The sequence below is a fragment of the Choloepus didactylus genome, chromosome 21, assembly GCF_015220235.1.
Source record: "Choloepus didactylus isolate mChoDid1 chromosome 21, mChoDid1.pri, whole genome shotgun sequence".
Classification (NCBI taxonomy): domain Eukaryota; kingdom Metazoa; phylum Chordata; class Mammalia; order Pilosa; family Megalonychidae; genus Choloepus; species Choloepus didactylus.
In genome coordinates this window covers 31,122,371-31,149,627 of record NC_051327.1, presented here as the reverse complement: position 1 = coordinate 31,149,627, position 27,257 = coordinate 31,122,371, and the positions used below count along the sequence as shown (strand labels likewise).

At 46.5% G+C, this 27,257-nt stretch overlaps 2 protein-coding genes across 2 annotated transcripts in view; one reads left to right on the top strand and one right to left on the bottom strand.

The window, feature by feature from the left end:
• C21H16orf96 (chromosome 21 C16orf96 homolog) overlaps window positions 1-25,512 on the bottom strand; it is a 70,632-nt gene extending 45,120 nt beyond the window's left edge. The window contains exons 1-3 of the mRNA XM_037813801.1: window positions 25,174-25,512; window positions 17,462-17,707; window positions 13,938-15,872 (exon numbers count right to left, since the gene is read on the bottom strand). Of these exons, the coding sequence (XP_037669729.1) occupies window positions 13,938-14,357 (420 nt within the window). The 5' untranslated portion in view covers window positions 14,358-15,872; window positions 17,462-17,707; window positions 25,174-25,512. The remainder of the gene's footprint in view (window positions 1-13,937; window positions 15,873-17,461; window positions 17,708-25,173) is intronic.
• The window catches only part of CDIP1 (cell death inducing p53 target 1), a 38,437-nt gene continuing 36,642 nt past the window's right edge, over window positions 25,463-27,257 (top strand). The window contains 1 exon segment of the mRNA XM_037814575.1: window positions 25,463-25,658. The gene's annotated coding sequence lies outside the window, so the exon portion shown is untranslated.

Genomic DNA, 27,257 nt, shown 5'->3' with positions numbered 1-27,257 from the left:
ATATAATATTTCTCTTTTTGTGCCTGGCTTATTTCGCTTAGCATTATGTCTTCAAGGTTCATCCATGTTGTCATATGTTTCACGAGATCGTTCCTTCTTACTGCCGCGTAGTATTCCATCGTGTGTATATACCACATTTTATTTATCCACTCATCTGTTGAAGGACATTTGGGTTGTTTCCATCTTTTGGCAATTGTGAATAATGCTGCTATGAACATTGGCGTGCAGATATCTGTTCGTGTCACTGCTTTCCGATCTTCCGGGTATATACCGAGAAGTGCAATCGCTGGATCGAATGGTAGCTCTATATCTAGTTTTCTAAGGAACTGCCAGACTGACTTCCAGAGTGGCTGAACCATTATACAGTCCCACCAACAGTGAATAAGAGTTCCAATTTCTCCACATCCCCTCCAGCATTTGTAGTTTCCTGTTTGTTTAATGGCAGCCATTCTAATCGGTGTTAGATGGTATCTCATTGTGGTCTTAATTTGCATCTCTCTAATAGCTAGTGAAGCTGAACATTTTTTCATGTGTTTTTTGGCCATTTGTATTTCCTCTTCAGAGAACTGTCTTTTCATATCTTTTGCCCATTTTATAATTGGGCCGACTGTACTATTGTCATTGAGTTGTAGGATTTCTTTATATACACAAGATATCAGTCTTTTGTCAGATACATGGTTTCCAAAAATTTTTTCCCATTGAGTTGGCTGCCTCTTTACCTTTTTGAGAAATTCCTTTGAGGTGCAGAAACTTCTAAGCTTGAGGAGTTCCCATTTATCTATTTTCTCTTTTGTTGCTTGTGCTTTGGGTGTAAAGTCTAGGAAGTGGCCTCCTAATACAAGGTCTTGAAGATGTTTTCCTACATTATCTTCTAGGAGTTTTATGGTACTTTCTTTTATATTGAGATCTTTGGTCCATTTTGAGTTAATTTTTGTGTAGGGGGTGAGGTAGGGGTCCTCTTTCATTCTTTTGGATATGGATATCCAACTCTCCCAGCCTCATTTGTTGAAAAGACCATTATGACTCAGTTCAGTGACTTTGGGGGCCTTATCAAAGATCAGTTGGCCATAGATCTGAGGGTCTATCTCCAAATTCTCAATTTGATTCCATTGATCTATATGTCTATCTTTGTGCCAGTACCATGCTGTTTTGGCAACTGTGGCTTTATAATAAGCTTCAAAGTCAGGGAGTGTAAGTCCTCCCACTTCGTTTTTCTTTTTTAGAGTGTCTTTAGCAATTCGAGGCATCTTCCCTTTCCAAATAAATTTGATAACTAGCTTTTCCAAGTCTGCAAAGTAGGTTGTTGGAATTTTGATTGGGATTGCATTGAATCTGTAGATGAGTTTGGGTAGAATTGAAATCTTAATGACATTTAGTCTTCCTATCCATGAACATGGAATATTTTTCCATCTTTTAAGGTCTCCTTCTATTTCTTTTAGTAGAGTTATGTAGTTTTCTTTGTATAGGTCTTTTACATCTTGGTTAAATTTATTCCTAGGTACTTGATTTTTTTAGTTGCTATTGAAAATGGTATCTTTTTCTTGAGTGTCTCTTCAGTTTGTTCATTTCTAGCATATAGAAACATTACTGACTTATGTGCATTAACCTTGTATCCCGCTACTTTGCTAAATTTGTTTATTAGCTCTAGTAGCTGTATCGTCGATTTCTCAGGGTTTTCTAGATATAAGATCATATCATCTGCAAACAATGACAGTTTTACTTCTTCTTTTCCAATTTGGATGCCTTTTATTTCTTTGTCTTGCCGGATTGCCCTGGCTAGCACTTCCAGCACAATGTTGAATAACAGTGGTGATAGCGGGCATCCTTGTCTTGTTCCTGATCTTAGAGGGAAGGCTTTCAGTCTCTCACCATTGAGTACTATGCTGGCTGTGGGTTTTTCATATATGCTCTTTATGATGTTGAGGAAGTTTCCTTCAATTCCTACCTTTTGAAGTGTTTTTATCAAAAAGGGATGTTGGATTTTGTCAAATGCTTTTTCAGCATCTATTGAGATGATCAATTGATTTTTCCCTTTTGACTTGTTAATATGTTGTAATACATTGATTGATTTTCTTATGTTGAACCATCCTTGCATGCCCGGAATGAACCCCACTTGGTCATGGTGTATGATTTTTTTAATGTGTCTTTGGATTCGATTTGCAAGTATTTTGTTGAGGATTTTTGCATCTATATTCATTAGGGAGATTGGCCGGTAGTTTTCCTTTTTTGTAACATCTTTGCCTGGTTTTGGTATTAGATTGATGTTAGCTTCATCAAATGAGTTAGGTAGTGTTCCATTTTCTTCAATGTTTTGAAAGAGTTTGAGTAAGATTGGTGTCAGTTCTTTCTGGAAAGTTTGGTAGAATTCCCCTGTGAAGCCATCTGGCCCTGGGCATTTATTTGTGGGAAGATTTTTGATGACTGATTGGATCTCTTTGCTTGTGATGGGTTGGTTGAGGTCTTCTATTTCTTCTCTGGTCAGTCTAGGTTGTTCATATGTTTCCAGGAAATTGTCCATTTCCTCTACATTATCCAGTTTGTTGCCATACAGTTGTTCATAGTATCCTCTTATAATTTTTTTAATTTCTTCAGGATCTGCAGTTATGTCACCTTTTTCATTCATTATTTTGTTGATATGGGTCTTCTCTCTTTTTGATTTTGTCAGTCTAGCTAGGGGCTTGTCAATCTTGTTGATCTTCTCAAAGAACCAACTTTTGGTGATATTTATCCTCTCTATTGTTTTTTTGTTCTCTATGTCATTTATTTCTGCTTTAATCCTTGTTATTTCTTTTCTTGTACTTGGTTTAGGATTGGTTTGCTGTTCATTTTCTAGCTTCTTCAGTTGATCCATTAGTTCTTTGATTTTGGCTCTTTCTTCCTTTTTAATATATGCGTTTAGTGCTATAAATTTCCCCCTTAGCACTGCTTTTGCTGCATCCCATAGGTTTTGGTATGTTGTGTTCTCATTTTCATTCGTCTCTATATATTTAGCAATTTCTCTTGCTATTTCTTCTTTAACCCACTGATTGTTTAGGAGTGTGTTGTTTAACCTCCAGGTATTTGTGAATTTTCTAAGTCTCTGATGGTTATTGACTTCTAATTGTATTCCACTGTGGTCAGAGAATGTTCTTTGAATAATTTCAATCTTTTTAAATTTATTGAGGCTTGTTTTATGTCCCAGCATATGATCTATTCTGGAGAAAGTTCCATGAGCACTAGAAAAGTATGTGTATCCTGGTGATTTGGGATGTAATGTCCTGTATATGTCTGTTAAATCTAATTCATTTATCAGATTGTTTAGGTTTTCAATTTCCTTATTGGTCTTCTGTCTGGTTGATCTATCTATAGGAGAGAGTGATGTGTTGAAGTCTCCCACAATTATTGTGGAAACATCAATTGCTTCCTTTAGTTTTGCCAGTGTTTCTCTCATGTATTTTGTGGCACCTTGGTTGGGTGCATAGATATTTACGATTGTTATTTCTTCTTGCTGAATTGCCCCTTTTATTAGTACGTAGTGGCCTTCTTTGTCTCTCAAAACATCCCTGCATTTGAAGTCTATTTTATCTGAGATTAATATTGCTACACCTGCTTTCTTTTGGCTGTAGCTTGCATGAAATATTTTTTTCCATCCTTTCACTTTCAGTTTCTTTGTGTCCCTGTGTCTAAGATGAGTCTCTTGTATGCAACATATTGATGGTTCATTTTTTTTGATCCATTCTGCAAATCTATATCTTTTAATTGGGGAGTTTAATCCATTTACATTCAACGTTATAACCGTGAAGTCATTTCTTGAATCGGCCATCTTATCCTTTGGTTTATGTTTGTCATATTTTTCCCCTCTGTCTATTAATATCCTTTATTGTACCCATACCGAATCTCTTTAGTACTGAACCTTCCTCCAAGTCTCTCTGTCCTTTCTTTGTTTCTCTGTCTGTAGGGCTCCCTTGAGTATCTCCAGTAGGGCAGGTCTCTTGTTAGCAAATTCTCTCAGCATTTGTTTGTCTGTGAAAAATTTAAGCTCTCCCTCAAATTTGAAGGAGAGCTTTGCTGGATAAAGTATTCTTGGCTGGAAATTTTTCTCACTCAGAATTTTAAATATATCGTGCCACTGCCTTCTTGCCTCCATGGTGGCTGCTGAGTAGTCACTACTTAGTCTTATGCTGTTTCCTTTGTATGTGGTGAATTGCTTTTCTCTTGCTGCTTTCAGAACTTGCTCCTTCTCTTCCGTGTTTGATAGTGTGATCAGTATATGTCTCGGAGTGGGTTTATTTGGATTTATTCTATTTGGAGTTCGCTGAGCATTTATGATTTGTGTATTTATGTTGTTTAGAAGATTTGGGAAGTTTTCCCCAACAATTTCTTTGAATACTCTTCCTAGACCTTTACCCTTTTCTTCCCCTTCTGGGACACCAATGAGTCTTATATTTGGACGTTTCATATTATCTATCATATCCCTGAGGTCCATTTCGATTTTTTCAATTTTTTTCCCCATTCTTTCTTTTATGCTTTCATTTTCCATTCTGTCATCTTCCAGGTCACTGATTCGTTGTTCAACTTCCTCTAGTCTTGTACTATGAGTGTCCAGAATCTTTTTAATTTGGTCAGCAGTTTCTTTAATTTCCATAAGATCATCCATTTTTTTATTTAGTCTTGCAATGTCTTCTTTATGCTCTTCTAGGGTCTTCTTGATTTCCTTTATCTCCCGTACTATGGTCTCATTGTTCATCTTTAGTTCTTTGAGTAGCTGCTCTACGTGCTGTGTCTCTTCTGGTCTTTTGATTTGGGTGCTTGGGCTTGGGTTATCCATATCGTCTGGTTTTTTCATATGCTTTATAATTTTCTGTTGTTTTTGGCCTCGTGGCATTTGCTGAACTTGATAGGGTTCTTTTAGGATTTGTAGACCAATTGAAGTCCTTATCTCTAATTTCTCAGATCTACAGCTTCGTGGAGTACACTTTCTCTAACTAACCAGCAGGTGGCGTCCACGAGCCACCTGTTCTCCACAAGCCAGTTCTCCCCTGCTTAGCCTTTTTGGTGAGTGGGGGAGTGAGTCTTGTGGGGTCCAATTGGTGTACCAAGCTTGTGTGTGTAGTTGGTGTTGCCTGCCCTGTATATGGGGCGTGTTTCTGGGCAGTCAGGGAGGGGGGGTGGCCCTAACAATCAAATCTCCCTGGTGATCCTAGAGTTTTAAAGCTGCTGCAATAGTCTAATCCTTCAGTTCAGTCCTGCCACAGTTTGTCTCTGTCACTGACCCACAAGTCCTTGGTATTGGCGTATGGCTCCTGAGACTTGCAAGTGGGCCCGTCTTCCAGGCCGTGCACCCCGGGTCCTCTGTTGAGGGATGACTGTGCTATGTCACAGGTGAGTGCCGTCCCCCCAGGGCAGTTCTGGGCTGCTGGGCTGTGTAGGGAGGCTCCCAGTCTGCTGAAATGATGGCTGAATGGGGCTTTGTTAATTCACACTGCTCTACCTTCCCAACTCTGGGACAATCAGCTGAGGTTGCAGGGAAGGCTAATGTCCACGCCCAGTTTTGTGGTGTGTGCCTGTTATTTGAAGCACTTCCATCACACTGGGTTGTCTGGGGCGGTTCTGGGCTATGGGGCTGGCGATGGGCAGGAGTGTTTCCTGTCCACCAGGATGATGGCTGTGAGCGGACACCCCCCTTTTCTTGGGAAGTTGTGGTGTTTAGTGAATTTTCTCAGCCACTGGATTATTGCATTTTGTCTCAGAGCTCTCCTAGTTCTGCTCTTGACTTGACCTGCCCAAATAGTAAGTCTTTGAAGCTTTCTGTATTGGGCTTCTTAGAGTAATTGTTTTAGAAAAAGAAAAAAGGATTAAAAAAAAAAAAACAAAAAAAACAACAGAAAAAAAAACGGGCCCTCCTCAGAGATCTAATGGGTTATTGAAATGCTAAGAGACAAAGCAACCAGGGCCATTAAGGAAAGGTCCACAGGGCAGAGAGATCAGCTTTTCTTCGGGATTTGCATATGCGCCTCAGGGCCCTTCCCCTTTCTATGTTCACCAGAACTCCAAAAATCCTCCGCTTTTATTTTGGAGTTTTTCGTGTTGTTTTTTTTCTATGCCTGTCTCCTCTCTGCTGGGCTGGCTGCTCTCAGATTCTCTGGTGTCTGGTCTCAGTCTATCTATGGTTGGAGTTTGTATCAGTAGAATGAGTTTCCGATAAGGGCTGCCACTGCAGTTCTCCCTTCTCCTTCCCGGAGCTGACAGCCCCTCCTCCCCCGGGACTGAGCCTGGCAGGGAGGGGCGCGGGTCCCCTGGCCGCAAAAACTTACAGATTTCGCTGATCTCAGCAGTTCCACGTTTTCATGAGTGTTGCATGAAGTATGCCCAAAGTCAGATTGCTCTGTGGTGTCCAGTCCACGCAGTTCCTGGCTTTCTACCTACTTTCCTGGAGGAGCAACTAAAACATACAGCTCACCAGTCTGCCATCTTGCCCCGCCCAACAGTAATATTTTAATACTCTTTCATCAGTACTAACAAATGTACCACACCCATACTAGGGGTCAATAATAGGGGGGATAAGGGGTATGAGAGGATTTGGGTTTTCTTTTTTATTTTTATTTCTTTTCTGGAGTAATAATGAATATGTTCTAAATTTGATCATGGGGATATATGTACAACTATGTGATGTTACTGTGAGCCATTGATTGTGTACTTTGGATGGTTTGTATGGTGTATGAATATACTCAATAAGATTATATTTTTAAAAAAATACTAGCAAACTGAATTTAGCTGCATATTAAAAGGACTATACACCATGATCAAGCAGTATTTATCCCTGGAATGTAAGAGTAGTTGAAAATCAGTCAATGTAAGACACCACATTAATAGAATGAAGGGGGGGGAAACATGGAATCATCTCAATTAGTGCAAAAAAAAAAAAAAAAAGAGCATTTGACAAAATCCAACACTCAGAAAAACACTCAGAAAATTAGGAATAGAAGGGAATATCCTCAACATGATAAAGGTCATATATGAAAAACTCACATCTTTGAGTCTTTCTCAATGATGAAAGATTGAAAGCTTTCCCCTTAGATTAAGAAAAAGATAAGGATGCCCACTTTTGCCTCTTCTATTTGACATATACTAGGAGTTCTAGTCAGAGAATTAGGCAAGAAGAAGGAGGAGGAGGAGGAGAAGGAGAAGAAAAAGCATCTGTGCTGGTTTGAATCCGTTATGTACCCCATAAAAAGCCATGTTCTTTAATCCACTCTCATGGGGGCAGACTTATTGTGTGGGTGGGACCTTTTGATTAGATTACTTCCATGGAGATGTGACCCCACCCATTCTAAGTGGGTCTCAGTGCATGACGCCCTCTATGAGAGGATAAAAGGCAGAGACATTTTGAAGAGAGCTCAAGAGCTGACACAGATCCAGAGGCTTGGAGATGCAGACAGAAAGACGTTTGGAGATGCTAAGCTAAGAGACGAAGCCCAGGGTTTGCCCAGGAGAAGCTAAGTGAGAACCCACCGAGGCTTAAGGAGAAGGCCACTGCAATCAGAAACTGAAAGCAGTGCAACTCAGGAGCAAAGGACCAGCAGACGCCAGCCATGTGCCTTCCCAGCTGACAGAAGTGTTCCAGACGCCATTGGCCTTTTCCTCAGAGAAAGTATCTACCTCTTGATGCCTTAGTTTGGACACCTTTATGGCCCCAGAATTATAAATCTGTAACCTAATAAACCCTTTTTATAAAAGCCAATCCATTTCTGGTACACTGCATTTTGGCAATTTAGCAAAACAGAACAGCATCCAAATTTGAAAAGAAATAAAACTATCTCTATTTGCTGATGATATGATCTTGTATACAGAAAATTCTAAGGAACCTACCAAGAAACTATCAGAGTTAATAAACTAATTCAGCAAAGTTGCAGGATACAAAAATCAATGCACAAAAGTTAATTGCGTTTCTATATACTAGCAATGAACAATCCAAAAAGGAAATTAAGAAAATTCCATTTACAATAGCATCCAAAATAATAAAATATCTAGGAAAAATTTAACCAAGAAGACTGAAGAATTGTACTTTGAAAACTACAAAACATTGCTGAAAGAAATGAAAGACCTAATAAATGGAATGAAATCTCATGTCCATGTACTGGAAGACTTAATATTGTTAAGATAACAATACTACCCAAAACAATCTAAAAACACAAGGCAATCCCTATGAAAAGTCAATGACTTCTTTTGCAGAAACGAAAACCCATGCCAAAACTCATGTGGAATTTCAAGGGACCCAGCTTAACCAAAACAATCTTGAAAGAAAACAACACTGGAGGACTGACATTTCCTAATTTCTAAACCTATTTTACAAAGCTACAGTAATCAAAACTGTGTGGTACTGGCATAAGGGTAAATATACAGCCCAATGGAATAGAACTGAGAGCTCAGAAATAAACACTCACATCTATAGTTAATTGATTTTCAACAAGGTGCCAAAAACTTTCACTGGAGAAAGAACAGTCTCTTCAACAAATTGTGTGTGTTCCCACAGGGACAATACACACACAAAGGAATGAAGTTGAACTCTTACCTGATGCCATATACAAAAATTAACTCAAAATGGATGAAAGGCCTAAAATTAAGAGCTAAAACTATAAAAGTCATGAACTTGGATTTAGCAATGATTTCTTAAGTTTAACACCAAAAGCACAGGCAACGAAAGAAAAAAATAGATAAAATGGACTTCATTAAAATTAAAAACATCTGTGCATCAAAGGACACTTATCAAGAGAGTGAAAAGACAACCCCACTATGGAAGAATGGGGAAAATGGCAGAAAATATTTGCATATCACATATCTGATAAGGGATATAAAGAACTACTACAATTCAATAACAAAAAGAAACAACTCAATTAAAAAATGGGCAATGGACATGAACAGACCTTTCTCCAAAGAAGATAAACAAATGGCCAATAAACACATTAAAAGATGCGCAACATCATTAGGCATTAGGGAAATTTAAATCAAAACCACAATGAAATCCCAGCTCACAGCCACTAGGATGGCTATAATTAAAAAACAGCAAGGATGTAGAGAAATTGGAACCCCCATGCACTGCTAGTGGGAGTGTAAAATGGTGCAGTTGGCTCTGGGAAACAGGCTAGCAGTTCCCCAAAATCTAAACAGAGTTACCATGTGACCTGGCAATTCCACCTCTAGGTGTATACCTGAGAGAAATGAAAACATAAATCCATATATCCAGGGGTAAGGGGAGTTATTGCTTAATGGGTACAGGGTTTCAGTTTGGGGTGATGAAAAGTCTGGAAATAGACAGTGGTGATGGTTGCACAATATTGTGAGTGTAATTAATGCCAATAAGTTGTATACTTAAAAATGGTAAAAATGGCAAATTTTTGTTATACATATTTTACACAATAAAATTTTTTAAAATAAAGGGAAGATGGATAAAATAAATGATGCCACCTTCATATGACAGAATTTAATACAAGTACTCAAAGAATAAAGTAGAGCTATTTCCATTTCCAGAAAACGGGGTTTTTGATTTCCATAATGAACAGCTGATGCCGCCCCCTTTCCCCGCGAGGCGGGCCAGCTGGGTGTCATGTTCACAGATGAGAAGACTGAGGCCTCCATGACACAGAGGGTGGCTCCCGGGGCAGCTTTCCAAACCAAGGTCAAGGGTGCCAGGGTGGGGGTGGGCTCAGGGATTGGGAAGCAGGGGTCAGCGGCAGGGCCCGGAATCTGCAGTTTTGGAAAAGCTCCCTGGGTGGACCTGGGGTGCACACAGGCCCCAGGCCAGTGACCTGCTCAAGATCAGTCAGCACGTGCCCAGGTGGAATGGTGGCCCCGGCTTTCTAACCAAGGGACATGAGCTGGGGGCGATTTTGCCTCCCAGGGGACATTTGACAATGTCTGGAGGCATCTTTGATTGTCACAACTGGGCAGGGAGTTAGGGGGTGCTGCTGGCCTCGAGTGGGTGGAGGCCGGGGGTGCTGCTAGAACATCCTACAAAGCCCAGGCTGGCCCCATAGCCAAGGATGACCCGGCCCCAAATGTCACCAATGACAAAGCTGGGAAACCCTGGAATCTAACCCTGCTTAGTAATGATTCTTTGAGGTAGGGGCACAAGCCCCCAAATCTGGCGGTGTGTTGATAAAAGGCAGCAGCCCTCAGGGGCCACGTCTGTGGATCCCACAAGCCTTCTCTCTCGCACTCTCAGGGGAGAAGCCCCTTGGGGCCTGCCCTGGTCTCCTGCACTGTTCACCTTGCCTGGGGCAGGTGTTGAGGCTGATGGACTTGGGTCCTGTGCCCCATGAGCCCAGAGGAAGGGGGTGCAATATACAGACAGGTGGCCCTGGCACCTCCTCGCATTTGGTCCACCACCCCCTGGGGCACTAGCCTGATTGGTTGGTGGGTGCAGGCACTTAACTAATCAGCTGGCAACTCCCCCACCCCAGAACCCAGCAACCTTGGCAACCCCGACAATGGGTCCTTGGGGTAACTCTTAGCAACCTGGATCAGCTGGAACAGGTTGGTCCTAGCTCTCCAGAGCCTCTGTTCTGAGTTGGGGTCACCCTGCTTGAGATGCCCCGAGTGCTTGTGTATTCCAGAAGCCTTTGCCCTTAGAGGCAGGCAGAGTGGGGGCAAGGCTGACTCTGAGGGGCTGGCACCTCCAGACCGAGTCCTCCCATCCTGCTCCAAGGCCACACACCCCTGCCCTCGGCCACCCCGTGCAGCCACCTGGCCCCTCTCCTCGTTCTCTCTTTTAATTGTGGCAAAATACAGAAAACATAAAATTTACCATCGGTGACATTTAGTACCCTCACAATATTGCACAACCATCTCCACTCTCTAATTCTAGAACATTTTCAATACTCTGAAAGGGAACCCTGTACCCAGCGATGGTTGTCTGGCCCACCCAGCTGGTCCTTTGCCAAATGACGCCTCGTGTGGTTCTAAATAAGGATGTTGTAATAGGGATGGGGCTGGAGTTGCGATTCCCCGGCTGTGGGGCCTGTCGGTACCCTCCTCTTCCTCTCCATCCCACAAGAGCTTGCTGCTGCCTCCGCTGTTGGGTCTCACTCCCCGGCTCCAGCTGCCTCCTGTCTCCCAAGTCCCTGAGCCCCATTTCTCTGGGTCTGCTCTCCATGGTCTCCCCTGGAACTGGTGGCCTTGCCCCAGCATCAGCTGCGCTTTTGACTCCCACAACCCACTCATGGCCTCCCTCAGCTGGTCTCCAGTTCCCTGACCGAGACCCCAGGGGCCCCTCTGGCTTCTCCTTCTCATTCCCCCTAAAGTCCAGTTGCCAGCATGGTGCCCTTCCCATGCCCCCCACACCCGCCGGCCCTCCCTGCCCTCTGGCCTGGGGTAAAAGGTGCACGGCCTCCTGTCTGGCTGCCCACCCTACCCTGACGCCTCCCGCTGAGGCCACACAGCCCTCTCTGGGGCTGCTCAGCTCACATCCAACCCCTGCCAAGGAAGACTGCACACTTTCCCTGCCTGCCTTCTCTCGAGCACCGCCGGGGGGTCCGTCTGGCTTTCCCGTGCCTTGTCCTCTCCACTGCCTGGGGGGCAGCCGACAGGACCATCCCTTTCGCCCCCTGCATGCCCTGTGCCTGCTCATGCCACTTCCTCAACTAGGAAGGCCTTCCTTCCACTTCTCTGCTGAAATTCTCCCGTCTTCCCAGAACCATCTCCTACTGCTTTCCTTCCCGTGACACTTTGCTCTGAGTTCTCTGTGTGGCAGCAACTTGCAGCGGGCCCGCAGTGTGGCGGCCACGTCCACCGCCTCTAGCAGCCCCATCCTGGGAGGCTGATGCCCAGGGAGTGCACCGCCAGACCCCTGCCCTCTGGTCTGGCCGACAGGATGATGGCAGGAGAGAGAGACCAAGGTGTTTATCTGCCAGGCCAGCGTTGGGCAGTGGCTGAGTTCCTCCGCCAAAGCCACAGCCGCTGAGAGATGGTCCTGTCCCGCAGCTGAGCTCTTGCTGAGTTCTGGTAACTGCTCCCTCCCTGCCCTGCAAGCTGACGGTGGTGATCACTGCTGCTGACCTTGGGTACTTTGCCTTCACTACTCCTTACTGGCTTCTTCTAACCACGTCTCTCCCTCTGTAAATACTCCCTTGAACTCTCTCCAATCACCCCCTTAAATGTGTCCTGGGACCTGGCTCACACTTAGCCGACCTAATGCCCTGCCTCCCGTTATGAAGATGAGTAAGAAGATGCAAGTTGGACACGTGGGGCAGATGTCCAGCTGGCAGTTGAGAAGACAGGGTGGGTGCAAGTGGAGATTTGGGGGCCAGGGGCTGGGCACTATGTGCTTCAGAACACATTCCCCCCAGCCTTGCGTTTCGTGTTCACAGGCACCCCAAGGGCCATGCAGGGTAGGATCAGAGGCCCCTTGTCGTGGGTTGAATTGCGTCCTCCTAGAAGATTTATTCAAGTCCTGTCCCCGGCACCTGTGAAGGGGACCTCGTTTGGAAACAGGGTCTTTGCAGCTGCCATCAAGTTAAGATGAGGCCAGACTGGACCAGTGCAGCCCCACCCCCTGACCAGTGGAAGACTGGGGTCATGCAGCCGCAAGTCAACAAACCACTGGGGCCACCAGAATCGGGAAGAGGCCAGGACAGGTTGTCCCCCAGAGTCTTCGGAGAAGCTTCCGGAGGTGAGACCAGCTCTTTCTGCAAACTGGGGCACAAGGCCCTGAAGCCGTCACTGGAAGCACACAGGGACGCTGGGCCCTGGCGGCAGCAGCTCATCTCCCACCTCCTGTTCGGGGCAGAAACCTGCAGGGAGTAAGGTTGGCCTCGGGGAGGCTTGTTGAGTTAGGGGGGGAAAGAATTGAAAATTAAGAAAAATCTGATGGTGGAAATTTAAGGAAGTCAACTCTTATTCCTCCTTGGGCCATATTTATTGAGGACCTCGTCCGTGCCTGGCAGCCGGCCACCTCGGTCCAACGCCCTGCTCCGCCCGTCACTGTTTCTGGACCCTCTGCAAATTAATGAGCGCTGCTGAGCATTACTTTCCTCACCTATAAAATGGGGATGATGTCCTTTTCTCCCTCGTCCCATGGCTAGTTCTCACAGATTTTTATTCACTTGCTTTTCTCTGTCTCCCCTGCTAAGCTACTAGCTCCTGTTCACCCCACACCCCCAGTGACTAACCTGGTGCCCCTTCCATGGTAGGTTCTACATTAATGTTTTGTTTTTTTTTTTTCCTTAATTACATTCACAATGTTGTGCAACCATCACCATTACCCCAAACAGAGACCCTGTACCTATTAAGCAAGAAACCCCCATATCTCCCTCCCTACCCCCCAGTCCCTGACAACCATCAATCTGCTTTCTTTCTCTATGGATTTTCCTATTTTGTGTATTTCATATAAATGGAATCACACAATATTTGTCCTTTTGGGTCTGACTTATTTCACTAAGCATAATGTTTTTCAGGGTCATCCGTGTGGTAGCATCTATCAGAATTCCATTCCCTTTTATGGCTGAATAATACTCTACTGCATGGGCTAGACCATATTTTGATTCTCCATTCATGTGTTGGACACTTGGGTGTTTCCACCTTTTGGCTATCGAAGACACTGCTGCCATGAATATTGGTGTATGAGGAAATGTCTGAGTCCCAGCTTTCAATTCTTTGGGGTTACACAGCTAGCGGTGGTGCTTCTGGGTCATATGGCAACTCTGTTCAACTTTTTCAGGAACCTCCCGACTATTCTGCACAGTGGCTGCACCATTTTACATTCCCACCAGCGAGGTAACCTTGATTAATAATTGACGAAGGATGCAAGCTTGGAGCTTTGGTTCTGTCTGACTCCAAGGCCCCATTCTTCCTGCTCTGGGATTAGAGGAGGGACTGTCAAGAGAAGGCACAGGGAGTAGGGGCAGGATATCTGGGGAGGAGAGGGAGCGGGGCAGGAAGTTTCTGGAGGCCAGGTCACTCACCTTTGCCGTGGCTTCTTCATTGCCCTCCACCATCTTCCGGAGCTTGATGAGCTGCCACAGTTCCTGGGCTGGCCAGCTGGCCCCGTGGCTGCCCTCCAGCAGCTGGGCAGTGGAGGGCAGCTCCTGGAGCACGGCCAGCTGACACTCTATCTTCTCGATGCGGTTCACCACATGGTCAAAGACATTGCTGAGCTTCTTCATGGGGCTCGGGATGGGCTGGGCATCCCCCTCCCTGGGCATGAACATGCCCTGTGAGGTCTGGAGGAAGTCCTCATTCCCTGTGAGGATCTTCTTCAGCTCACCCATGTGGATGTGCTCCAGGATACCATGGAGCAGGAGGTGCAGGGCTTGGAAGTTCACCACCCCGCCCTGTGGGATGGCGATGTTGACCAGCTCGGTGAAAGTGAGCGAGAAGCTCATTCTGCAGGTGTGTGTGTGGTGGGGGCTGGGTTGGGGCTCTGGGCAAGAGTTGGTTTTCCGTGGTCCCAGAAAGCTACAAGGACAGGTCTTAGAGGCCCAAGCAAGCAGTGAGTCACAGTGGTTGGGGAGAAAATGGCATCTGTTCTAGCCGGAGGTCAGGTTGGAGTCTCTGCTGGTTGCTAGGACACCAAGGAACATGGGCAAGTGTGTGTGCTTCCGAGAGCCTGAAGTGGGGCAGGTGCTCTCAGGTGATCCTTGCCCAGAGTAGGTGCTCAATTAATAATTCACAAGAGTTTGAATAGATGAATGGTTGGCTCTTCGATTCAAGCTCTTCAGTTATGTAAGACTGATGAACCTTTCTAAGAGGCATGTAGGGAAAGCAAAGGAGAGGCCACTTGCTCCCTAGAAGTCCCTAGTATCAGGAAAAAACTTGTTTCTTCGAGTATGGAAAAGCCCAGGTTTTGAGAAAAGAGGATGTAGAGAAAAGAATCTGAAGAGCTAAGTTGGTTTCTGGACCCTGGCAAATGCCCCACAGGCTTTCCAGTTTCTGGCTGGGGAGAGCCAGGAGGTGAGAAGAGTACAAGTGGTCCTGCCTCCTCGGAAGCCTGAGTGACAATGCCCTCACAAACTGTGCTCTGCTTTTCCCTTGTGCAGGGGCTCACCCAGACCCCAGGCCGTTTGAGCAGGGCCTCAGCCTCGCTCTAAGTCTTACGGACACAGATCCAAGCCAGGTGCCAAGGACAGAGAGGCCAGCTGGGTCCCTGGCGTAGTCAGGCCCTGCTTCTGTCAATTCTCAGACAAGAGCATGGCAGTCCGCTCATCCCATTCTCCTAAGGGAAATGCATAGGGAAGGCCCTCAACTTAGCCTAGGACCCCCACTCCTGGCCTGGGGCCCCGACTCCTGGTCCACCCTAACATGGCTATTCCACATTCCTGGCACACACGTGCTTACTCAGAACACACAACTGAAGCCCTGCTCAGGGATTCAGTCTGCTAAGGGCAAACCTTGCCCAGATTTTACCCCAAAGAGCTGGAAAGGTGTAGTGGGTTGAATAGAGCTCCCCCAGAAGATATGTCCACATCCTGGAACCTGTGTATAGGACCTTGGAAAAGGGTCTTTGCAGAAGTAATGAAGTTAAGGATCTTAAGAAGAGCTCATCCTGGCTTACCCAGGTGGGTCCTAAATCCAACGGCAGGTGTCCTTATAAGAGACACACAGAGTAGAGGGGATGCCGTGTGAAGACAGAGGCAGAGACTGAGGGATGTGGCCATAAGCCAAGGAAGCCAAGGAGCACCTGGGGCCACAAGAAGCCAAAAGAGGCAAGGAAGGGTCCTCCCCTAGAACCTTCCGGGGCAGTGTGGCCCTGCCGAAACCTTGACTGCGGATGCCTGGCCTCTAGAACTGCGAGAAAATAGTTCTTTGGGAACCACAGGAACTAACATTGGGAGTCTCTTTGCTACAGCAGCTAATTTGTTCTCTCCAGAAACAAACTGAAGTCCACTCAAGCACATCACCTGAAGAGACAAAAACAAAACAAAACAAAACAAAAGGCTCACTCTTGTTGTGCTAAACGATACTTTTACTCCCAATATGGCCTGGGCCCCACTGCGGTACTACTTTTTTCTGTTTAAATAGCTTTATTGAGATATTCATGTACCATAAAATTCACCCACTTAATGTACAATTCAGTGGTTTCTAGTATATTCATAGAATCCACAACTATCACTACAATCAACTTTAGAACATTTTCATCACCCCAAAAGGAAATCCCATACCCTCCAGCAGTCACCTCCATTTCTACAGCCAGACCTAATCTATTTCCTGCCTCTAAGGATTTGCCTATTCTGGATATTTCATATCAGTGGAATCAGAGGATATGTGGCCTTTTATGTCTGGCTTCTTTCACTCAGCAAGATGTTTTCAAGGTTCATTAATGTTGCAGCATCTACCAGTACGTCATTGCCTTTTATTGCTAAATAAAATTCCATTTTATGGATATACCACATTTCATTTATCCATTTATCTAAATGTTGGTAGATATTTAGGCTGTCTCCACTTTTTGGCTATTATAAATAATGCTGCTCTGAATATTCATGTACATGTTTTTGTGTGGACGCATTTTCATTTCTCTTGGGCACATACCTGGGAACAGAATCGTTGGTCATACCGTCACTCTACAATTAACCTTATGTGGAACCCCCAGACTGCCTTCCACAGCGGCTGCACCATTTACATTCCCACCGACAGGGCATGAGGGTTCCTATTTCGCCACATCCTCACCAACACTTGTTAACAATTACACTTGTCATTGTCTGTCTTTTGGGCCATAGCCCTCTTAGTGGATGTTGAATGGTCCTTAAGAGAACATCAGGCTAAATGCTCCTTCCACACACTTACTTATCCTGGGCATTCTGGAAAATTGTTAGAGATCTTCAAATGAGTCAAATGACCTCCCCTCCAGTTGATCATGTTTTGCTGAAAAGAATACTCAGAAACCCCAAAACGAGGCAGGCACAGGCTACCTGGAGAACTCCCCGGAGGGATAACTGATTCCCTCGCCACGAACCCTGTGTCAAGGATGGTTTCCACAGCAGGGACGATAGGTCTGGAAAAGCTGGCATCAAACTTGTCTCTGACCCCAGCAGATGTCACAAATGACACAACTTGTGCTCTGGAAGCCTGAGTAGCCAGTTTAAATGTAAATTCATTAGCTGGTTGTCATGGATAGTCATGGAGCCCTCAATTTCTTCTTAGCTAACCAAAGGGGAATTTATGCTCAAGCAAACACTTCCTGCTGCACCTGTGTAAATATTATACAAATACTACAGGTCAAGTAGAACAGTCTGTGAGTAGGCTTTCAAAAAACAACTGCCTGGATCTCTACTAGAAAAAAAAAGACCAGCTGGACTTAGGAGCGTGGACATGGCCTGGGATTGATAATCGGCCCCTGTTTTCAGGCTCTGTTGCCAGAACTAATAACCATTTTTGTTTCTGATAATTGTCTGTGTTGCAGGTGGCTGATGTATTCTGTCCAAAGTTTAAATTCTCCGGTGTCGCCACCGTAATGTCAGGAGATCCAGCCACTCAGCCTGCAGTAACTCACCTGCACCAGAAAAGAGCAGGGGAGACTAACCCTCGTCCAGGCAGAGCAGGTACTCTGAAGCCTCCTCATCAGGAACTTGTTGGCAAAGGCAAAGGTCTGGGTATCAGAGATGAATGTTCCGAGCACTGACTTCATCAACCCTTGGCTAAAAGGGGGCACCAAGGAAGACGAAAGCAGCCCCTGGCAGCCAGGAATGGGCCTGACACAATCCGCCTTGGTGCTGCTTGGAGCTGGCTCGGTGTGCTCCTGTTGAACAGCAATAATTTCAGAGCACACCAACATCAGACAGCTGTGCTACCACTGTGATGGGTCAAAACAAAAACAAGACAAGTCTGCAATCATGTCTGAACTCAGACAAAAATGACCAAATATCCCCCTAGCCGGGCTAAGATGAGTGACTGCTGCTTCTTTACCAATTAAAGCTTCAGCTTTGCTTCATTCCCCACCCCCCGCTTCTAGATTAGATTAAAATATCCAATCATAATTACTCTCACTTCCTGACAGCATCCAGCCCAGAACAAAGCCCCCTGAATCCTTCTCAAAATCACTTAGTGTACCAGTTTGTCTATATTATGTCCACTAGAAAAGCCATGTCCTTTGATGCAATCTTGTGGGGGCAGACGTATTAGTGTTGATTAGATTGGAATCCTTTGATTAAGTGTTTCCATGGAGATGTGAGTCAATCAACTGTGAGTGAAACATTTGACTGGACAATTTCCACGGAGGTGTTACCCCACCCATTCAGGGTGAGCGTTAATTGGATCACTAGAATTGCATAAAGGAGTTCACAGATCCTCAGAGCAACTGAGAGTGACATTCTGAAGAGGAGCTGTAGCTAAGAGAGGACAAAACACCCCAAGAGCAACATTTTGGAGAACGCCAGTTTGAAATGCAACCTGGGAGCAAGCGGACGCCAGCCACGTGCCTTCCCAGCTGACAGAGGTTTTCTGGATGCCAATGGCCTTCCTTCAGTGAAGGTACCCTGTTGTTGATGCCTTACTTTGGATATTTTTATGGGCTTAAGACTGTAATTTTGCAACCAAATAAACCACCTTTATAAAAGCCAATCCATTTCTGGTACTTTGTATAACGGCAGCATCAGCAAACCAGAAAACCCAGCATGAGCCCAAATCCTGGAATAAGTCTTTCCTAATACCCTCTTCCTGAGACACTTATGGTTCCCCAAGGTGTACAGTCTCCCTTGTTCCAACAAGTCAGCAAACCCAACTTTGTTCAACCACAGGTGGATTCCTGGTGGTCTTTGGCTGGAGGGTACTTTCACTGCAAACTTAGAAAGCTTTTTGGGTTTGGGAGTTGCAAATAAAGGACTGTGGACCTGCATTATTACTGCACCACAAGCAAGAGTTACCCAAGTGGGCAAGAGAAGATAAGGGGGAATTGCAAGTTTAGTGTAGGAAACAAGGCTGGAGAGGTGAGCATGGGTGAGAAGGAGAAGATCAAGGCACTCTTTGATCATACAAGTCTTCCAAAGAAATATGACTGACAGAATTTTAAGCAACTATTGGCAATTTGGAGCCAGGATGGGAAAATGGTATGTGGCTCTTTGTCATCTTTTGAGGATGTCCCGCATCTGAGACCATCTCTGTGTTTGGAGAAGTCTCCACTTTAGGGGTCTTGGTGGGAGGCACATTATAGAAGTGGAAAGTTCCAGTCATTAATTCCTCCAGCCTCCCCTGAAGTATGGGCAGGTCACCCCAGTTGGGTAACTCAGAGACTCCCATATAGGGCTCTGAATGGGGAGCTACTGGCACAAAAATACAGATACCAGAGTCATTTCTCTGATGGCAGAAAGATGAAGGTGGGGGTTAAGGGGTCAGAAGACACCAGAGTTCCAGAGCTCAGTGTTAGGGTGAAGGTTATAGAACCTCCAAGCCTGATTCTTGAGTCCCCCAGTAACAACTCTGGACTACCCAATATCCTTCCAATATTTTTTTCAGCATATGCTCTAGTGGAAGCATAAATTATTGAGAACCATTTTGGGAAAGTATGTTTCAAGGTCTATCAAGTGAAACATACACACCCTACAGCCCAGTCATTCTACTCCTAGATGGGTACCAACAGAAATGCACTCGTTTCATGCACAAGAATGTTTGTGACAGCACTATGCATAAAAGCCCCAAACTGGAAATTACCCAGATTCCCATGAGGAGTAAACAGACAAACTGTGATATATTCACATATTGGACTAGTATAAAGCAATGAGAATAAACGATCAACAACTATATACGACAATATGGATGAATTTCACAGGCATAAAATGGTGCAAAAGAAGACATATATGAAAGAATTGTAACACAGAGATCTGTTTCTATAAAAAGTACAAAACAGGGAAAACTAATCTTAGTTGTTTGAAGTCAGGAAGTCAAGCACAACGTAAGTGCTCAGAGTGGTACCCTTAGGTGAACTCATGCTTGGAAAGGAGAATGGAAGGGAATTTCTAGGGGCTGGTTATAGTGGTGTGTTCAGTTTGTGAAAATTTGTCAAGCTGTACACTTCTGATACGAGCACTCTTCTGAATTATGCTATACTTAAAACAAAATAAAATAAAACAAAACAAAAAACCGAAACAACGGAAGGTCTGTGTTTTAGTTTCCTAGGCTGCTACGCAAATACCATGAAATGGGTTGGCCCAAACATGGGAATTTATTTGCTTACAGTTTTGAGGAGGGAAAAATATCCAAACCAGGGCACTGTCAAGGCGATCCTTTCTTCCAAAAGACCAGTGCTGGCGATTCTTGGCTCCTCTGTCACATGGCAAGGCTGGTCTCTCACTTCTTTTCCAGGTTCCAGTGATTTCAGCTTCTCTCTCTCTCTCTCTCTGCGTTCATTCCATTTATAAAGGACTCCAGTAAGAGGATTAAGACCCATCCTGAATGAGGTGGGTCACACCTTAACTGAAGGAGCCTCATCCAAAGGCCCTACTTACAATGGGTTTACACCCACAGGAACGGATTAAATTTAAGAATAAGCTTTTTTCTGGGGTACAGAAAGCTTCAAACCACCACAGTCCAAGATCTGCAACAATTCAAATTAATGACCCAGGAACACGGACTGCACAGGGGCCGCTGGCCCAACTGCAGCGAGCTGTCTTACTGCCTCGCACTGAGTGCAAAGAACCCGCCTGGGAGAAACAGCTGCTTCTCTCGCGGCAGTGTCTGCTGACTCACAGGAACCTGGGGTGCAGACTGGGTGGGGAGCGGCACCGTTGCGGTGGAATCTCAAGCCCTGGACCCTCAGCCGGAGTCCCCCAGGCGCTTACTGTGCAACTGTGAGCATGTTACTTAAACCCTGTTTAGGTTTAGGGCCCGAGAGGTAAACCCACAGGCTCCTTGTGGAAACAAAGGGAGATGAAGCATGCTAACTGCCGAGCCCAGCACCTGGCACGACGTAAATGCTCAGCGGTGTTAGTCGCGGCTCCTAAGATGGTTGCGTGATTTTGTTTGAAGCTTTCAAGCCAGTGATGCATTATTAGCTGGATGAGGGCGGGGAGAGGAAGCAGGGGGTGGGAGGAGGGGGGCATCGCCTCACGGCTGAGTCCGCTCTGCAGGGCAGAACCATATTCCAAATGCCCTTTAGACAGCTGGGTTTTTTGCAATTATAAAAATTACACACTATATGGCGCCAGTCACAGGGGGTACAAAAACAGGTCCGGGGCCAGGCTAGTATCTTCCTTTGGGGTGTCAGTGACTGGGGGGAAACACGGAGAAGCGGTTATATTCTGTTTTCACCTCTGCGTGAGGTTTGTGACAATTCATCGGGCTAACTAGGTAAGCTATGGGCGCTTCTTTCACGGAGTCAAGGTAAGAACCGGGGTGAATTCCGACTCTGGCCTAGAAGGGCTAAACTAAGCGGGATCGTCGTTTCTCCCAGCACAGGGACCCCGCGCTCCCAGACGGCAGGAGCGGCAAGGAGGGAATGCGCCACGGCCTTTCCACCGCCCCGCCAGCAGACGGCGCTGGCCGCGAAGCGTTGGGAAGCGCGCCCTTTTCCCACCTGGGGCTGTTCCCGCACCACCCGGCAGGCGCACAGCCCAGCAAGGGCGCTGGCGAGCCCAGAAAGCCGTGGGTGGGCGTGCTGAAGGCCGGCAGGTGTCCATCCTGTGCCTTCCTGTGTCACCGAGGCCGTGTCGGGCCTAGGGCTCCTGCCTCTCCGGCGCTGGGTGGCTGGCTTTGCAGGACAGGTGTGAGGCACCGAGGCCAGCCTCAGGTGCTGGGGAGGAGGCTGCGGGTGGCGGAAGGAGCCACGTGGCGCGGGACCGCGTGGGGGAGGCACTCCGTGGAAAGTCCTCCCGGAGAAGAGATGAGACGAGCAGTTACACGGCGAGGCTGCAAATGAGAGCTCCTGAGACAGTCGTGGGCTCCTGGTTTCAGCTGCGCCCAGCGAGGAGTCCTAGCAAATATCACCAATAAAACGTCGCCCTGTCCCTGTACAGAGATGCTTGCTTTTCCTTGTGTTTCTGCATGATGTGTCTAAATTCTTCGGATACAGCTTTTGTGTGTGTGTGCCAGCTTTAATGATTATGATTAATTTCACAGTTACCATATGACCCAGCAATTCCACTCCTAATTATATATCCAAGAGAAATGAAAACCTGTGTCAAGTGTACAATTCAATGGTTTTTAGTTTATTCAGAGTTGTGCAACCATCACCACAATCCATTTAGAACACTTTTGTCACTCCAAAAAGAAACCCTGTACCCACTGGCAGTCACCTCCAATTTTCTGCCCCCCCCCCCCGACTTGGGCAATCTCTAATCTGCTTTCTGTCTCTGTGGATTTGGCTATTCTGGACATTTCATATATGCAGAATCATACAATACCTGGCCTCGGTGTCTGGCTTCTTTCATTCAGCAAGTTGTTTTCAAGGTCCATCTATGTTGTAGAATCTACTAGTAATTAACTCCTCTTTCTGGCCAAATAATATTCTACTGTACAGATATACCACTTTGGTTTATCCATTTATTAGTTGATGGACATTTGGGTTGTTTCCACTTTTAGGCTATCATGAACAATGCTGCTATGAACATTTGTATACAAGCTTTGTGTGGATACAGGTTTTCATTTTTCTTGGGTATGCAGTTAGAAGTGGAATTGCTGGGTCATATGGTAACTCGATGTTTACTCATTTGAGGAATGTTTCTGTGGGATGTTGAATTAGGTACCCCAGAAAAAAGAAAACACATTCTTAATCTTAATCCATTCCTCTGGGTATGAGCCCATTGTAAATTGGACCTTTTGAAGTTGTTATTTTTGGTTAATGTGTGGCTCAACTGAGTGAGGTTGGGTCACAATCCTATTACGAGAGGTTTTATGAAGAGAAAGCCACGTGGGAGGAGCAAGAAGCTGGAAGTCAACAGAACCCAGAAGAGAAAGGAGGACACTACCATGTGATGGGAAAGCCAAAGAACCAAGGATTCTGGTCAGCCAGTAGGCTTACAACCACAGGAAGAAGCAAGCCTTCCAGCCTCCGAAACCCAGAGACAATAAATTAGTGTTGGTTAAGCCCATCCATTCTGTGGCATTTGCCATAGCAGCCTGGAAACCAAGAGAGTTTGCCTTTAGTTTCAAGGGGACCTATACTTCAATCATCTAATTTACTTCTGGATTCCTGTCAACAGCAAGTGGGAGATGATAATTCCCTTTTTACAGATGAGGGATCTGAGGCCCAGAGCTACCATCTGTATTGAGTGCCACCTATGCGTTGGGCACCGTGTGAAGTGACTTAAATGCACGAGGTCATTCCGTCCTCACAATGGCCCGATGAAGTTGCGATTATATTTATCCTCATTTCGTAGTTAGAAAATTTAAATATTTTAACCAAGGTCACACAGTGTTGTGGTCTAAGATCCAAACCCTGTTCTATCAGACTAAATTTTAGGCTCTTCCCAGCTCTCAAACTCACTGCTATTTGGTGGACCCTGGAGAGTCACTAAATGTTCCCCAGCCTCTGAGTTGGTAATGCTCGTGTGTCCTGTTCCACTTGTCCTCTACTGTGGGGACACTTTTGACCACCTTCGCACTCCTTTCTCTCTGAATGTCCTCTCAATATCCAAGGGCCTTTCCTCCTGGATCCATCCTAGAGCCCATTCCCTTCCTGATGGGTCTTTCTGCCTCCAATTTCCACCCACTCCACCCTGCCAGAACGATCTGTCCAAAGCACAAATCTGATCATACCATTCTGCTTAAAAATCTCAACATTCCCTATTACCTACCCAACAGAACAAATTCTAAATTCTTTAGAGTGGTCTATAAGACCCTCACCTTTCCCCATCCTCTACCCCTCCCATCTCACATCCTATGATCCAGTCATATTGAATTGCCTGCATCTCTCCACAAACACTCTGCACTTCACTCCTCTGGGACCTTGCATAAGCAATTCTCACTGTGTGGAGTGTCCCTCCCCCTTCTCTCACCTGGGAAATGCCTAAGCATCCTTCACTTTCCAATCCAAGTGTCCATCTCCTCTCTGAAGCCTTCCTTGTCTTGATACTCCCTTCCCTGAACCCTCAAAGTACTTTGCTTTGAAGAATTAAACATAACTATTATACTGGTCTCCCTAGTTGGGCTGTGAGCTCTTTGAGAACAGGGACTAAGTTTTATTCCATTTTGTGTATTTTCAGGCCTAGAACACCACCTTGCTGGATTGAATGAGTAGATCTACTCTGTCCAATAAGGTAGCCATGAGCCATATGGGGCTACTGAGCACTTGAAATGTGGCTGGTACAAACTGAAATGTGCTGTATGTATAAAATGCACAATGGATTTAGAAGAATGTGAAAATATCTTATTGATAATATTCATATCAATCAAATATTGAATTGATAATATTTAAATCAAGTATTATAAATATCAACTTTGCATGTTTCTTTCTACTTTTTTAATGTGGCTACAAGAAAATTTTAAATTGTATGTGTGCAGGTCCGTATGGTCTCCCAGCTCCCTAAATGCCTCTAGACTTGGTGTCAACCATTCTCCATACAGGAGTCAGGATGATCTTTTAAATGTCAATCAAATATATAATTCCAGTGCATAAAACCGTACAAGGGCATTCCACTTTTTAGAATAATCCAAACTCCTCTCAAAGGATTTGAACTCTGCCCCCTCCAAAGGCGTCACCCTGCTCTGACCACACTAATCTTTCTGTTTCTTCTCACCTCCAGGCTTTTGCCCCGGCCCTTCCCCTGGCTCTTGGCTCGCGTCTTTCCTATTTCATGCCTCCGCCTCACCATCACCTCCCGAGAGGCCCTTTCTAAACGCCCTTTCTAAAGCACCACCCCGTTATTGTCTGTTAGCGAATCCCGCTCCTTTCCTTCACAGCACTTGGCATGTTGTGATTTACTCGTATATTATCTGTCAAGGTGGAAGCTCTTTGAGGGCAGGGGCAGTGATTGTATCTTTTATGTTCGCACCTAAAATCTCAATAAATATTCTTCAAATAAATGAACAAATGCACCCCGGGAGAAGAGAAGGTGCACCTTCCAGGCTCTAGGCTACGTCGACGCCCTTGGAGCCGGCTGGGGAGAAGAGGCAGAACTACGAAGCCTTTCCCCTATTTCCAGCTATTCATCACTGGACAAAGCAGGCCCTGGAGCCGCCCACGCGGTCAGCGTCCTCCAGGCCCAAGGCCAGCCGCTCCCGTGACGTCACCGGGGCGCGTCACGTGCCGCCTCCAAGCCCCGCCCAGGAGCTGACCTCATGACCGCGCCCCTCGCCATGACGCCACAGGCCTCGGCGCCTCTCCAGAGCCTACCCGCCTCCTTTTGACAGAAGCGCGATAGCGAGCCGCTGAGGGAGCCGTTCCTGCTGCTGTGGCCGCCACGGGTGCCGCGGGGACGGTGAGTCGCCTGGGTGCAGCCGGAGACACATTCAGAGATGTCTTCTCACAGGAGCCCCCCCCGGAACACGGGTGGGCGCTCGCACCCCTCGCAAGGGATGACCTCGGATGCGGAGCCTCCTGGCGCCCCCGCGCGCGGCCGGCGCCATGCATGCCGGGACTTGTAGTCCCCGAGCTGCGCAGGGCGAGCTGCGGGCGCAGGGACGGACTACATCTCCCAGAGGCCTTTGGGGCGGGGCGGGGCGCGCAAAGCCCCCCGGGGCTGAGGGGTCTTATACGCCGAGCGCCAGCGCCTTGGCCTGTCCCCGCTTTCGTCTGGCCTCGGGCGGCCTGGTATCTCGAGGTAAAGGGACCTCTGGGGCAGCGGGCTTGACGGGGACCGTTGCCACCTTCCCAGGACGTCAGTGGAGCTTTAATGTCCCTGCCTCTGGGGTTGGCGAAGCACCTCGCGCGTGGACGCGGAGCGCGCTGTCAGCCCGTTATCCCGCGGGGTTGCGCGGACAGCCTCGGCCAGGGCCCCAGCGCGGGGGCTCCTGCTTGCCCGGCTCGTCAGCCCGGAGCGTCGGGCCCCTTCCTTCTGGGTCCTGCTTCTCGCCCCTCCCCACATTTCCCTGATAGGAGGGAAAATGCCACCTCCGGTTTTCAACTGGAGATAGCGAGGGCAAAGGGGGGTGACGGTTTCCTCAAGGAGAGGGGTCAGGAGGAGGGTCCCAATGATCAGAGGCCCCAGCGGAGCTGCGTGGGTGACCTTGGCAATCCCGGATCAGCCCCGTCGCCCGGCTCTGCCTCCCCCGCTCGCCAGCGTCCGTAAATCAGGTTTATTGTTCTTTCGGCCTTCACCCCGCCTGAGGCCATCCTGGACCTTGGTGTAGCTGAACCCACAACGTCATGCCAGGTTGGGTTTGGGAGCTTGACCTGTTTATGGTGTGCGTGTGGTTCTCCTCTCAGCGTTCCCGGGGACCTCACAACAGGTGTCCAGGGAGCTGGAGTGATTGGCTGCAATTTCCTCCGAGTGTGAGCCTGGGGTTTTGTCTGCATCAGCATCACCTGGGACCCTTGTTAAGAGGGCATATTCCAGGAGCCCACCCAAGAGGTTCTGATTCAGTCATTATGGGGACTAGCCTGGGAACCTGTATTTATTCAGCTCCCTGGATAATTCTCAGGCTCACTGTCCCACGGTGAGGAGGATGGAGGGTCTGGGGCAGGGAATGTTCCATGACATTAATACCAGTTATGTATGTATTCTGGGGCCACTGGGCCAACTTGGAGCCTGCTGCTGGGTAGGGGAGTGCCCAGGAAAGTGTGACCTCCCTCCTTTGTACTTTGTTTCTTCCCTTGGGACTGACCTCAGGGTTAGGTGGGGAGAGGCATGCCACCTGTGCCTTGCTCTCTGCCCTTCTCTGGAAAGGTTATTCTGTGTCACTTCCCATCTCAGAAGACTACTTTCTTCCCCCAATATTTCATTGTGGAAAATTTCAAACGTACAGAGAAGTTGAATGCCCATAAACCCACCACCTGGAATGTACAACTAACATTTTATTGTACTTTATCCCATATGTACCCATCCAACAGTTGTTTATGCATGTCAGAGTTAGTTGGAAACATTAGTATATTTCCCTCTCAAATACTTAAGCATGCATATCATTAACAACAGTCATAAAATTCTTATTTACTGGTTTTTAACAACAGATGCCCTGGGGTCTTTGAAAGTCTTTCTCCCAGCCCTGAGGAGCTGAAGGAGTTTGAATGTTTTTCTACAGTCTGAGCCTCTAGAACCAGGGAAGACCTTTACATGTACAGCTCTTAAAAGGATTTGAAAACAGCGGGCCATAGAATCACTCTTAAGAGCAGAGATATGGAATGTATGAGGTAGACTGTCACTTCAGGGAGCAAAATTTGAGAGAGAGTAATGAAATGTGTCCCAAAGGCCAAGTTGCCCCAG